We start from the raw sequence: 14,864 nt of genomic DNA on the forward strand, positions 1-14,864 counted from the left end.
ATATCCACCAAGTCTCCTGCAGACGTTAATCGAAACAAGTCCAGGTGTGTATTTTAGGGCGCGGTTTTGTGAAGTATTCTCTGCATTTCCCCCATTTATTTATTTATTTGCTTTTTTATAAAACCTTTTTTTATTCTTGGATAGAAAAGCGAAGCCTGCTCTGATTAAGATTTCTTTCGAAACGTGTGATCTCCATTCTTTTTGGTATTTGGCAATTGATTTTTTTTAAGTATTTCTGTGCCATTTTACACACATTTCGCTTCCCAAGCGAAACTAAATTGTGTTATCTCTTTAGAATCCCTGAGCAGCGTTGTAACTTTCGGGCACCCCTCGTTTTTTATTTATTTTTTATTAGATTTCCACTTAGATGTCCACTTTGCTTCATTTCCTCGTATGAGCCTGTCGACTTCTCGCCCTCCTGCCTCACGGTTTTCAAAGTTAATTTTTTATATCATAGCATATATACATTTTCCATTTGATGTTTCACTCATTCAAAATATCACAACTTTTAAACAAATATTAAAAGGTAGTAACAATTATCATTTTGAAACATGTGATCTCCAGTCTTTTTGGAATGCCTTGGTACTTGGCAATTGATTTTTTTTAAGTATTTCTGTGCCAATTTTACACACATTTCGCTTCCCAAGCAAAACTAAATTGTGTTATCTCTTTAGAATCCCCGAGTAACGTTCCACTTTTTGGCACCCTTCGTGTTTTTATTTAGAATTTCGACGTTTTTTATTTAGAATTTCGACGTTTTTTAAAGGGTTAAACTGCGCGCCGCTGCGTCGCTGGGCCATCGCATCCTTTCTCCCTGAGCGGAGCCCGGAGGATGCTGCCATGGCAACGGTTGCCGAGGCAACCGCGTCCCGCTCTGGGACTCCGAGGGCGGGCTTGCGGCCTAGTCGGGCCCTGCCGCCTTCCAGGCCCGGGACTCGCGTAGCTTTCCTCTGCCCCCCAGGAAGGGGGTTGCGTGGGGAGACCCGGTCTAGGACCGGAGAGAGGTGAGGACTGGCCGGGGTGTGTGTGTGGAAATTGCCCGGGGAGCCTGGCAGCCTCCTAGACTCCTGCCTCGCAAGGGGGGTGGACTAGATGACTTTGGGTGCCCCTCCAATTTATAAATGCATGATACTAATAAAGGGGGGAAGGAGAGAGGGAGGGAGGGAGGGAGGGAGGGAGAGAGAGAGAGAGAGAGAGAGAGAGATACTCTTCTGCCCCACCCAACAAATGTCTAGGACACCCCCCTCCAAAAAATAAAAATTTAAAAAAGGCATAATGCATAGCTGTCAATGTTTCCCTTTTTTTACAAAAAGGAAATTCCCTTATTCCCAATAGGATTCCTCGCAAGAAAAGGGAAAAGTTGACAGCTATGCCACAAAGGGACACAAATATTAATATTTTAATGTTTCAATATTTTAATGTTGTATTTTAATCTTGTTTTTAAGTTGTATTCATTCAACTTGTTTTTATTATTGCTTGTTAGCCGCCCTGAGCCCGGCCTTGGCTGGGGAGGGCAGGGTATAAATAAAAATTATCATCATTATTATTATTATTAAATCTCTTTGAACTTCTGAATGGGAACCTGATCTTAATGGAGGAGAAAACCCACGAGGGAAGGTAACAGAAGCAGCTCAGTGACATGTTTTATGCTGTATTTTATGCTCTTTTTTTGTTGCATCAGTTAAGTGTTTTCAATTTGTTGTTAGCCGCCCTGAGCCTGGTTTTCTGAAGCCGGAAGGGCGGGGTATAAATAAAAATTTATTTAGTCATTTAATAAATACGTGGCTTAATTTTATTTCATATGCCTCAAAAAAAAGAGGGGGAGGAAGCATGCTTATAAACTGCCCAAAATCTTACAGATTGATACACTTTTACATGTGATTTAAAGTGGCCTTAACTTTATCTGTGTGTGTTGATGGACTGTGTTTAAATTTTGTAAGGGTGGGATGGGGGGCGGGAACTAATCCTATGAATGCTTGTTGTTCAAAATTGATAAACATGGTTAAAAAGAAAAGAAAAGGCTCGTGGTACCCAGGGAACTATGCCTGTTTCTTCCCCTCTCCATTTGAATTCTCCCTCCTCCTATTGGGAACATATAAATAAAGTTACAGGAAGGGGGAATTACATATTTGCTGGCCTCAAAGCTGGTTCAGTTGTACCCAATCACTTTTACCAGGGATAAAGCCTTATTCCCCCCCCCCAAGGCATCAGTGAGTGGGTGTGACTTTTCAATAATAATAATAATAATAATAATAATAATTTATTTATTTATACTCCGCCCATCTGGCTGGGTTTCCCCAGCCACCCTGGGCGGCTTTCAACAGAATATTAAAATACAATAGTCTATTAAACATTAAAAGCTTCCCTAAAAAGGTTGCCTTCAGATGTCTTCTAAAAGTTATTAGATATGTGCGAGACACAAACATCACACCTTCGAGTTCTCTAGGCTTCAGCTGCCTTCTCTCAGAAGTGAAACCCCTGAATAAGAACAGGCATGCATGTGTGAATGTAAGGATGCAGATGGCAGAAGAGAGTCGGGGGCCACACCTTCCTTTTCATGCTGCCAGCACTAGATTTAGAGTGGTGCAGGAGGTTTCTCCTCACAGTGCGCTGAGCTGAGGGGCACAAACTAATAATAATAATAATAATTTAATAAATGACAAATAAACATCTTTCCGCAGGGCCTGCAAGACAGAGCTGTTCCGCCTGGCCTTTGGTTTGGACTCAGTCTGACCCTTATGTTTCCCTCCCCTTATGGTTTTGATCTATGGGCTACTATTAAAATGAGGCTGCATTTTAAATTGTATTTTAATCCGTATGTTAATAAATTGGTTGTTGTTTGTTCCCCCCTATTATGTTTTTATTGTAATTTTTTCTGGTGTTAGCCGCCCTGAGCCAGGCTCTGGCCAGGGAGGGCAGGCTATAATTATTATTATTATTATTATTATTATTATTATTATTATTATTATAGGTATTTACTGTAGCAAAATGAATTACTGTGCAAACAGGAAATATTAAGGGGGGACCACCAATATTTTGTTTTATTAGCTGTTGTGTGATGCTTCCCCAGTTTATTGCATTATTCCCATCTGGAGGGTTATTCTTGTGCTATTGGGCAACAAAAGTGGGACAAAAAATAAACGGAAACATCAGCGTTATAAAAAGTTACAGACGTTCAGCAGTAAGTTGTGTGACATTGTGTAGAAACAAAGACATGCGCTAATTGGAAATGAAACAATATATCCACCCCCAAAAACTTTGCAAGCACAAATATTATTGAAAATGCAATTGTGTATAACCCCCCTGATACCACCATGAACGCAATTCATCATGAATGTACAATAAGAAGGGCATTCAGAGGGGGCACGGTGGTTATGGAGAGAGCTGAAGGACCAGGAACGCAGCCTAGGAGTCATTTTGGACTCACAGCTGTCCATGGAGGCACAGGTCAAATCTGTGTCCAGGGCAGCTGTTTACCAGCTCCATCTGGTATGCAGGATGAGACCCTCCCTGCCCGCGGACTGCCTCGCCAGGTGGTGCATGCTCTGGTTATCTCCCACTTGGACTGCTGCAATGCGCTCTACGTGGGGCTACCTTTGAAGGTGACCTGGAAACTACAACTAATCCAGAATGCTGCAGCTAGACTGGTGACTGGGAGCGGCTGCCAGGACCATATAACAGCGGTCTTGAGAGATCTGCATTGGCTCCCAGTACGTTTCTGAGCACAATTCAAAGTGTCGGTGCTGACCTTGAAAGCCCTAAATGGCCTCGGCCCAGTATACCTGAAGGAGCGTCTCCACCCCCATCGTTCAGCCCGGACGCTGAGGTCCAGCGCCGAGGGCCCTTACTGCGAGAAGCCAAGTTACAGGGAACCAGGCAGAGGGCCTTCTTGGTGGTGGCGCCTGCCCTGTGGAACGCCCTCCCATCAGATGTCAAAGAGAACAACTACCAGACTTTTAGAAGACATCTGAAGGCAGCCCTGTTTAGGGAAGCTTTTAATGTTTGATGTATTACAGTATTTTAATATTTTTTTGGAAGCCGCCCAGAGTGGCTGGGGAAGCCCAGCCAGATGGCGGGGTATAAATAATAAATTATTATTATTATTATTATTATTATTATTATTATTAGCTGTTGTAGAAGCGTTCTTGAGAGCATTCTGATTCTGTATTTTCTCTCTTTGTTTTCCCTTCAAGAGTGAATAATGGAGCCGGATGAGGAAGTGAACGAAAATTTAAGAATGCAGCTTAAGGCTCTCCAGGAACAGCAGCAGAAGAGGATGCAGAACCTGATGGAGAAGAGGAAAGAAAAACAACAACAGAGCGTGAAACAAAGCGAAAAGGGCAGTCAAGAGGAGGCCTTTGGGGTTCAAGATGATCTCGGCTTATACACCGTGGGCAGTGAGATGTCTAAGGAGGACATCAGCAAAAGGTATAGAGGTGTTGTTGTTGTTGTTGTTTAGTCGTTTAGTCGTGTCCGACTCTTTATGACCCCCTGGACCAGAGCACGCCAGGCACTCCTGTCCTCCACTGCCCCCCACAGCCTGTTCAAACCCATACTGGTAGCTTCGAGAGCACTGTCCCACCATCTCGTCCTCTGTTGTCCCCTTCTCCTTGTGCCCTCCATCTTTCCCAACATCAGGGTCTTTTCCAGAGAGTCTTCTCTTCTCCTGAGGTGGCCAAAGTCTTGGAGCCTCAGCTTCAGGATCTGTCCTTCCAGGGAGCACTCAGGGCTGATTTCCTTAAGAGTGGATAGGTTTGATCTTCTTGCAGTCTATGAGACTCGCAAGAGTCTCTCAAGAGTCTTCATATATTGAAGACTCATTTCTTGAAGACTTCATCTAGAAGATATCGTATCTGTGAATATCTTCACAGTCAGATATTCTAAAATTATAATATTTTTTCAGTTTTCCCCTCCATTGGTTCACCCCTAGCCCTTCTGCGTTTTTCCAGTTACTCGCTCTAACCTGTCTGGCTGCAATTACCGTCAATTTTACCCATTTACATTCCTCTTTTGTTTTTAACTCAGTGCTACTCAGGCTAAGAGAGCCAGTTTGGGGTAATTAAAAGGTTAAAAGTTAAATAACCATGTGGAGGGTGGAGGGTTAATGTATATAGAATTGTACATGTGGTTGAATTGAATATGTTATTATTGATTAAGTATACCCAATGTATCAGCCTGCATTGGGGGGGGGGTGTCACTGTATGTGTTATGGTTGTTGGTAATAATAACAATCTCCTTGGACCCTCCATCTTTCCCAACATCAGGGTCTTTTCCAGAGAGTCTTCTCTTCTCATGAGGGGGCCAAAGTATTGGAGCCTCAGCTTCAGGATCTGTCCTTCCAGGGAGCACTCAGGGCTGATTCCCTTCAGAATGGAGAGGTTTGATCTTCTTGCAGTCCATGGGACTCTCCAGAGTCCTCCAGCACCACAATTCAAAAGCATTCATTCTTTGGCGATCAGCCTTCTTCATGGTCCAGCTCTCACTTCCATACATCACTGCTGGGAAAACCAGAGCTTGAACTATACAGTCCTTTGTATAGGTATAGAGGTAACCCAGGCTTATTCACCAGGAAATGTCAAAGGATGCGGTGGACGTTTGGGTGCGACTCAGCTTGCAGAAGAAGGGATGCATGGGGTTGAAACAGATAGAATGGGGAACCTCCAGCTTCTCAGACTATCCCTGTACCTTAAACCTCTTGAGCTGACCTTCCTATCTCTTTGCTGTGGAGCTAGAGCAGGGAGCCCCAGGACTGGGAATCAGATCTTTCCCTCCAGGCTGCTCTATCCAGCCTTGGGACTGTTCCCAGACCACACCAACTGACCAGTCATGCTTCCTGCCTTCCCTCAAGTGTTTTTCCATGTCTGGGACATAGTTTACATCTGTTCTGATAGATAGATAGATAGATAGATAGATAGATAGATAGATAGATAGATAGAAAGAATCCTAGAGTTGGAAGAGACCACCAGGGCCATCGAGTCCAACCCCCTGCCAAGCTGGAAACACCATCAGAGCACTCCTGACATATGGTTGTCAAGCCTCTGCTTAAAGACCTCCAAAGAAGGAGACTCCACCACACTCCTTGGCAGCAAATCCCACTGTCGAACAGCTCTCACTGTCAGGAAGTTCTTCCTAATGTTTAGGTGGAATCTTCTTTCTTGTAGTTTGGAACCATTGCTCCGTGTCCGCATCTCTGGAGCAGCAGAAAACAACCTTTCTCCCTCCTCTATGTGACATCATTTTATATATTTGAACATGGCTATCATATCACCCCTTAACCTCCTCTTCTCCAGGCTAAACATAGATAGATAGATAGATAGATAGATAGATAGATAGATAGATAGATAGATAGATAATTTATTACGGTCAGAGACCAGCTTATAAAACACACTTGGGGGTACAATCCCAGAAGGAGAACAAACATTTAAAATAATGTGCAACAATAAATTTAAAATTTTTCCCCAAATTTTTTTATTGGTTTTCACATTTATCACATGAAAAAGAAACAAGAAAAAAAGAAATACATTACAAAAGACAAAAACAACTAAAAAGACATAAAAAAAGAATTACTACTTCCAATCCCTAATTTCATTACATTGATAACTGACTTCCTCAAATCCCCTCAAACTGAATTTCATTATATCACCTGTTTAGCAGTTATGCTAATTCATATTTCTAATAGTATTAACTTCTTTCATTTACTAACCTTTTCTCCTTTATTAATATTCTAATCCTTAATCTTTATTAACAACGTATTCTTAATCTACCCATAAGCTTATTTATTACTTCCAATAAATTTCTCTTTATCTTATATTACAATATTTAGCTAAATATTCTTTAAATTTATTCCAGTCCTCTTGTGTCTCCTCATGGATTCTTCCGGTCAGGTCGGCCAGCTCCAAAAAGTCCATCACTAAATTTATAATTTATAAATGTGATAAGTGTATAGACACTTAAAACTTTAAGATAAGCTGCCGCAGAGAGATGGCCCAGAGTCACCCATGGAACTGAGTTTGGGGGTTTTCTTAAAGAACTAGTTTGGGTCGGGGGCCGGTCTGCGCTTACAGATCTGTACACAGAATCTGGCGACCATCTGGGTCGTCTTACGATCTTTTCCTAACAGGAAAAGGTCAAATTTTTGCTTTTCCGGGAGGTCAGCGAGCCTCACCAGCAGGGGATCAATGGTCTCACTACGCGCCTCTTCATAAAAGGGACATCTAAAGAACAAGTGCTCTGGGCTTCCTATCTCCCCCAATGAACAGGCGCAAAGTCTCTGAGCACATGGGACTTTTTAAAAGGATCCTTCCAGGACCAGCGAGGGCAGAGCCAAGCTTCTGACGAGTGTAAAGGCCCTTCTTGCATTTTTGGATACGAGAAAGAAGAGATATGCTGCCGGTGTGGCTATATCTCTCTCGATTTCTCCAGTTTTATAGTCGGGGCACTTTGGGCAGTCCTGTTGTCTCTCGGTGTCTATGATTCTTTGCCTGACTGTAGCTTTTGCCTGGCCCAACCCCAGACTTAGAAGGGCTTGAGGGGCAAAACCCAGTTTCTGAAGGGTGTTCAATGGTCTCACTACGTGCCTCTTAATAAAAGGGACATCTAAAGAAAAAGTGCTCTGGGCTTCCTATCTCCCCCAATAGCTGTTCTATATTTTCTGCCCCCCCCCTCCAGGTTACTTGAAAATGAAAATGACCAGCTCCAGCAGCAGCTTCGAGAGACTGTAGATGAAAACGGCCGGCTGCACAAGGTGCTCAAGGAGCGAGACTTTGAAATCAAGCAGTTGCACAAGAAGATTGAAGAAGAGAGGCTGGTGCTGCTGGGTAAATGGAGATGCTTTGCATTCACCTGCCATTGTCTGTGTGATCTATTTGCAGGCTCCCTCGCCTTCTATCAGGGCCCGGCCCACCCATGAGGCAAAGTGAGGTGACCGCCTCAGGCAGCAGGATCCACAGGGCTAGCGGATCTGGCCTCCAAGGCCATTGCATCGCCCACTGTCACTGCTTCTTTCCGTAGGGACCTCGGGCGTCCCGGGAGACGTGGCGGCCACAAAAATAGTGGAATTGGCGAAGCAGAACCGGCACATGACTGCGGAGGTTGAGAAGGAGAAAACCAAAGTGAAGCAGCTGAACAACAGAATCAAGGAGCTGGAAAAAGAGGTGAGGCTTCTGCTGAGAAGGATAATAATAATAATAATAATAATAATAATAATAATAATAATAATAATACAGTGGTATATCAGGTTACATACACTTCAGGTTACATACGCTTCAGGTTACAGACTCCGCTAACCCAGAAATAGTGCTTCAGGTTAAGAACTTTGCTTCAGGATGAGAACAGAAATTGTGCTCTGGCGGCGCGGCGGTGGCAGGAGGCCCCATTAGCTAAAGTGGTGCTTCAGGTTAAGAACAGTTTCAGGTTAAGTACGGACCTCCGGAACGAATTAAGTACGTAAACAGAGGTACCACTGTAATAATTTATTATTTATACCCCGCCCATCTGGCTGGGTTTCCCCAGCCACTCTGGGCGGCTTCCAACAAAGTATTGAAATACAGTGGTCTGTTAAACATTAAAAGCTTTCCTAAACAGGGCTGCCTTCAGATGTCTTCTAAAAGTTTGGTAGTTGTTCTTCTCTTTGACATTTGCTGGGAGGGCGTTCCACAGGGTGGGTGCCACTACCGAGAAGGCCCTCTGCCTGGTTCCCTGTAACTTGGCTTCTCACAGTGAGGGAACCGCCAGAAGGCCCTCAGCACTGGACTTCAGTGCATATGCCATTGCCTCGCCTCCTCTGCGTCTCCTCACTCAGCAGGCATCTAGGATCTTGCCCGTGGTTTCATTTTGATCCCCTTTGCTGCTAACTTGTTTCCTATTGCCTCCCTGGTGAAATACCTCAACTTTGAGCCTCTGTCTGTGTGGCATTCTGTTCTCCTTTTTAAAAAAAAGGTTTTAGTGAGTAACTCAAACACATCAATACAACAGAGACAATAAAAATACAAAACAAAGCACAGTACTATATCTGGTTGGGACTTAATATGATGTACTTAAGACCATAAGCTCATACCAATAACAAACTTAGTTGGTCACTAAGGTGCTACTTGAAGGAATTCTTTTATTTTGTTTCAACTACGGCAGACCAACACCTATTTACAGGATCGCCTCCCCTGGTATGCCCCACAGAAGAACTTAAGGTCCATGAATAACCATAGTTTAGAAGTCCCGGGCCCTAAGGAAGTCAGACTATCCTCCACCAGGGCCAGGGCCTTCTCAGTGATGGCTCCGACCTGGTAGAATGCTTTGTCCCATGAGACCAGGGCCCTGCAGGATTTAACCTCCTTCTGTCGGGCCTGTAAGACAGAGCTATTCCATCTGGCCTTTAATTTGAATCCAGCCTGATCTTTTTTTCCCCTTCTCTTTCCTCCCCCTCCCCTTTTATGAAGATCACCCTCTCCGAGACCCCACAGCTAATTCTCCCCTGGCCTCCTCGCTGGCCCAAGTAGGACCAATTCAGCCAGCTAGCCCTGGGGACTATCTAATGCTTATTAGATGGATTTCCCCCAAATTGATTTCTGAACTTTGAATTTTATTGTTATTCATGTTTTTATACTGTATTTTATGCTGCTTTTACAATTAAGTGTTTTAAATTTGTTGTTAGCCGCCCTGAGCCCGGTTTTTGAACTGGGGAGGGTGGGGTATAAATAAAAATTATTATTATTATTACCTTCCTTGTAACTTTTCTCCTTGATCTGCTTTGTAGTTGCACTATAAAGCTAGCATTTATCTAATTGTGTGTATATTTGTGTGTGTATATATTCTAGTTACAAATGTCAGCTCTCAAGCCCCAGTCACTTGAGGAGAAAGACAGTCAGTCTTCTCGTAAGGCAACAGAAGTGCCTCTGGTAAGAACGAATCACTCTGTGTTCTCAACGTAGTAACGATAAGGCCTTTAAAGCAGGAATGGGGAATCTAATGTCTGTGTAATGGTTATAAGGGGTTGCTCGTGCGTAAGTTACCGCCACCCCTGGCTAGGTTGCCTGGTTAAACCTGTCCTGGCTGACAGCCCTTCAGTCCGTGGCCGTTCAGTTGCTAGCAGAATCCGTCAGTGGGCGTTTTTTGAACCTCTTCCAGCAAAGAAGTTCTTTGATGCCAAGTCTCCTCCTACTCTCCCTGCGCGGAAGTCTTCTGCGCATGGAGGGAGTGGGCAGGGGAGTGCCCGCGCTCTCCCCACTGGTTTCTGGCGAAGAGTCTTGGAGCCTCCTCTCCGAATCCCCCATCTGCCCCACTTCACTACTGGTGTTGCGCTGATTTCCTTCCCCAGCCGATGAGCTCCCTCTCTCCCTGCTGGGCCCCTCTCCAGCATCGCTTGAGAGCCTTGCCTCCACCTCTGGCTCCGATGTCAGTTTCCTGACAGTATGGTTACCAGATTTTTTTCAATGAATCCAGGGACACTCTTTTTCTTTTTTTGGAAGCTGAGTAGCAACAGGGAGTCAGTAGTGGGGAATGGTGAGACAAAAGACACAAGCACACATTTGTTGTTGTTGTTTAGTCGTTTAGTCGTGTCTAACTCTTCGTGACCCCCTGGACCAGAGCACGCCAGGCACCCCTGTCTTCCACTGCCTCCCACAGTTTGCTCAAACTCATGCTGGTAGCTTCGAGAGCACTGTCCCACCATCTCGTCCTCTGTCGTCCCCTCCTCCTTGTGCCCTCCATCTTTCCCAACATCAGGGTCTTTTCCAGGGAGCCTTGGCTTCTCCTGAGGTGGCCAAAGTCTTGGAGCCTCAGCTTCAGGATCTGTCCTTCCAGTGAGCACTCAGGGCTGATTTCCTTCAGAATGGATAGGTTTGATCTTCTTGCAGTCCATGGGGCTCTCCAGAGTCTCCTCCAGCACCAGAATTCAAAAGCATCCATTCTCCGGCAATCAGCCTTCTTTAAGGTCCAGCTCTCACTTCCATACATCACTACTGGGAAAACCATAGCTTGAACTATACAGACCTTGGTCGGCAAGGTGATGTCTCTGCTTTTTAGGATGCTGCCTAGGCTTGTCATTGCTTTTCTCCCAAGAAGCAGGCGTCTTTTAATTTCGTGACTGCTGTCACAAGCACACAGACATATTGTATAAAGGTTCAAAACCCTTCTTTCGCACCCTGTGAAACATAAATGTTATGTACTGAGTTGAATAGGATCCAAACTGCAGCAGTCTGATTGGTCCTAGAACAATAGGATCCAAAAGGCAGCAGTCTGATTGGTCCTAGAACAATGTAGCAGTATGATTGGTTGGCAGGAACCATCCAATCATGCTCCAGAAAGAAGTGAATCCACAACCTGATTGGCTTACAGTAGAATTCCGGAATTAGCCAATCATGTGCAGACCATTGTGTAAATAATGTATATAAAGCAGATACTTTGAGGGGACTTTCATTCTTCCTCCTCACCACTATGAGCTGAATAAAGAGCATGAAATCACTTTGCGACTCTGAGTATATTTCAATAAATGTGCAGTTTTTTGGGTTTTTTTTTTAAAGTGAGCAACTCCTGAAGCCCGGCAGAGCCAACTGCACTACCAGGCTGGCTCCGGGCTGCTGAGGCTGCCACTTCCACGTTTCCAGGGGACACATTTGCAAATCTGGGGACATTCCAGGGACGGAATTTGACTGGGGACAGATTTACAAATCCAGGGACTGTCCCCGGGAACTAGGGATGTCTGGTAACCCTAATCTAACCCAGGCGTTTCAATGGTAGAGCATCTGCCTTTGGGATTTCCCCCAGACCACACCCCCTTCTCCCAAGCCCCACCCCTCACTGACTTAACTTCCTTTTTTTTTTTAATAAATTTTTATTAGAATTTTTTTTTCAAAGGTTACAGAAAAAAAGGAAAAAATATAAGTCAAAAAAGAAAAAGAAACAACAATGCATAAAGAACAAACATCATCACAAAACAGAAAAAAAGAAAGAAAAGAAACAAGTCAAACCTTTACATCACTTGTTTTCATTCACTTACTTCCTTGACCTCCTCACACCTCCCATTTTTGTATTCTAATTCAGTTAGATATTTCAGCAAATCCTTTCCAACTTTGTCTTTATCTTAATAATTTATCTTAATCTACTGCAATTTTACATTCGCTACTTTCGCCAATTCATTTTTGCTTAATCCTTTATATCTTTTCTGCTAAAACCACATAATTTTATTCCAACATCTTGCTAAAATTCCTTAATTTTACAATATTTCTGAAGATAGACTTTAATTTTTTTCCAGTCTAGAACAGACTCACTGACTTTACTTCCCACCCTCCTTGAGCGTCCCTCCCCCCCCCCCCCGGCTGGAATGTGACCTTGAGCTCTGATAACATTCCTCTTCAGCCAGGCCTTTGGCTGATGAATATGCTTGTGGGAAGGAGTGTTAATAATAATAATAATAATAATAATAATAATAATAATAATAATAATAATTTTTAATTATACCCCACCCTCCCCAGCCGAGGCTGGGCTCAGGGCGGCTAACAAGCAATAATAAAAACAAGTTGAATGAATACAACTTAAAAACAAGATTAAAATACAACATTAAAATATTGAAACATTAAAATATTAAAATGCAGCCTCATCACAGGAGGAGAAAGGAAAAAGAAAGAGGGGGAGGGAATCAAATTGGCTCCAAGCCAAAGGCCAGGTGGAACTACTCTGTCTTACAGGCCCTGCAAAAAAGAAATCCTGCAAGGCCCTGGTCTCATGAGACAGAGCGTTCCACCAGGCCGGAGCCAGTGTTGAAAAGGCTCTGGCTCTGGTTGAGGCTAATCTGACTTCCTGTTTTAACTTTTAATTTTGTGAGATAGAATCATAGAATCTTAGAACCGGAAGCCGTGTCGGACGTTTGGGTTCCAAAAAACGTTTGCAAACCAGAACACTCACTTCTGGGTTTGCGGCGTTCGGGAGCCAAAACATTGGACTCGCAAGGCGTTTGGGATCTGAGGTCCGACTGTAAATAAATAAACAATGCCTTGTAACGTGCCATTTGTTTTTATCTGTACTAATCGAAAAACACCTCTTTCTCTTGAATCTTGAGAGCCCAGAGATGAAAGCCTTGCAAGAAAAGTTAACAGCAGCCAACTTCAAAGTGTCTGAATTTCGCAACCAGCTCCAGACCACAAAGCAGGAACTGAAGATGACACAGAAGGTAGGGTCTTCTGTTAGTTTGCATTTCTTAGTGCAGTAAGTATTGATCTGATGTGTAGAGATTCCATAACTCTAAGCATCCCATTGCTTTTTCCCACTAGAGATGTTCATGATGCTTGGGCCTAACAGTTACGGACATCCAACAAGCAATTCAGATCAGTGAGGTCACCCTTATTGACCCACCCCTAAGGTCACTTTCAGGGTATACATTATCTGCCAGTATTAGTTGTCCTCTCCTTGAACATGGGGACGCGGGTGGCGCTGTGCGTTAAACCACAGAGCCTAGGACTTGCCGATCAGAAGGTCGGCGATTCGAATCCACGCCACGGGGTGAGCTCCCGTTGCTTGGTCCCTGCTCCTGCCAACCTAGCATTTCGAAAGCACGTCAAAGTGCAAGTAGATAAATAGGTACCGCTCCGGTGGGAAGGTAAACGGCGTTTCCATGCGCTGCTCTGGTTCGCCAGAAGCGGCTTAGTCATGCTGGCCACATGACCCGGAAGCTGTACGCCGGCTCCCTCGGCCAATAAAGTGAGATGAGCGCCGCAGCCCCAGAGTTGGTCACGACTGGACCTAGTGGTCAGGGGTCCCTTTACCTTTACCTTGAACACTGGAGGTGTCCTGGGCTGGTTTAGTGACGTATGTGGCAGCAGAAGCTGAAGAAACAGAACAGCAGTCCTGGGGCAGCAGGTACTTCAGATTTTTCTGGAGTGACTTTGCCTCAGCTGTGTTCCTGGGTTGTTTGTAGCAGCCTGGCAAAACGACTCACAAAACTGCTGTGTGAAAATGCCTTTTCAATTATTTTAACAGAAAAATGGAGTAATAATAATAAGCTTTAAAAACATGGAGCCAGAAGCTAATTGGGCTCCTCTTATGGTCTCAAGAAAGATTTTGGAAAAGGCACTTTCTGCAACACATTAGCTAAGAACTTGAACCTGGGTTTGCTTATTTTCTCCTCCTGCCCGGTCCATTTTCCTTTTGTGTCGTGTCTTTTTCGATTGTCAGCCTGATAGCAGGGACTGTCCTTTACACACACACACACACACAAAATATATTTTTAGGCTGCTTTGAGGACCTTTATTTCGCTGAAGAGCAAGATTTTTTTAAAAGGTTAAATAAAATAACTGATAAATCGAAACCTTCAGCACAAAAGATTTTCCATGACATAATTACGTTCTGTATCTGGTTTTCAGCTTTTAGCCAATGAAGTTGGAGAGGACGTCAACATTCAAAATCTCTTGTCCACCCCTGGTACCTGGCGTGGGCGGGCTCAGCAGATTCTGATCCTACAAGGGAAAGTGAGTCAATTGTCTTTGTTCCCCCGCTCTTCTGTGACACTGCATGGCAGAGTAGAACCGATTACTGCAGAATTCCACCAGGCCGTTTGCACACGCAGCTCTGGTCCGTTGTCAGTCGATTAGCAGGGTTGCAGAGTGCATGCCTTGCATGCAAAAGTTCCCCGTTCAATCCCTGGTACGTATCTCCAGGTAGGTCTGAGAGGCACCCTCCTCCGAAACTTTGGATAGCAGGTGCCTGTTGTAAATTCTGTTACACCAGGTGGATCAAGACAGATCCTTCTGTTCCCATGCTTGCTGATCGGATTCTTAGTGGGACCCCCTCCTATCCAAATAATTCAATATCTTCTCAATCCAATCCTCCTCTTTCTCACTGACCTTAAACCCTTTCATTCTGTGTATCTTCACAGTTGT

At 44.2% G+C, this 14,864-nt stretch overlaps 1 protein-coding gene across 4 annotated transcripts in view; it reads left to right on the forward strand.

Moving 5' to 3' along the window:
* Positions 1-844: 844 nt before the first annotated feature.
* CCDC13 (coiled-coil domain containing 13) overlaps positions 845-14,864 on the forward strand; it is a 38,253-nt gene continuing 24,233 nt past the window's right edge. For all 4 annotated transcript variants that reach the window (XR_014150085.1, XM_081834304.1, XM_081834303.1 and 1 more), the window contains exons 1-7: positions 845-1,004; positions 4,194-4,428; positions 7,669-7,817; positions 8,011-8,153; positions 9,810-9,890; positions 13,049-13,159; positions 14,349-14,453. Coding sequence is in view for 3 of the 4 variants with exons in the window: in XM_081834304.1 (XP_081690430.1) it covers positions 4,202-4,428; positions 7,669-7,817; positions 8,011-8,153; positions 9,810-9,890; positions 13,049-13,159; positions 14,349-14,453 (816 nt within the window). In the remaining variant the exon portion in view is untranslated. The remainder of the gene's footprint in view (positions 1,005-4,193; positions 4,429-7,668; positions 7,818-8,010; positions 8,154-9,809; positions 9,891-13,048; positions 13,160-14,348; positions 14,454-14,864) is intronic.

The sequence above is a fragment of the Podarcis erhardii genome, assembly GCF_964252035.2.
Source record: "Podarcis erhardii genome assembly, chromosome: 12".
Classification (NCBI taxonomy): Eukaryota; Metazoa; Chordata; class Lepidosauria; order Squamata; family Lacertidae; genus Podarcis; species Podarcis erhardii.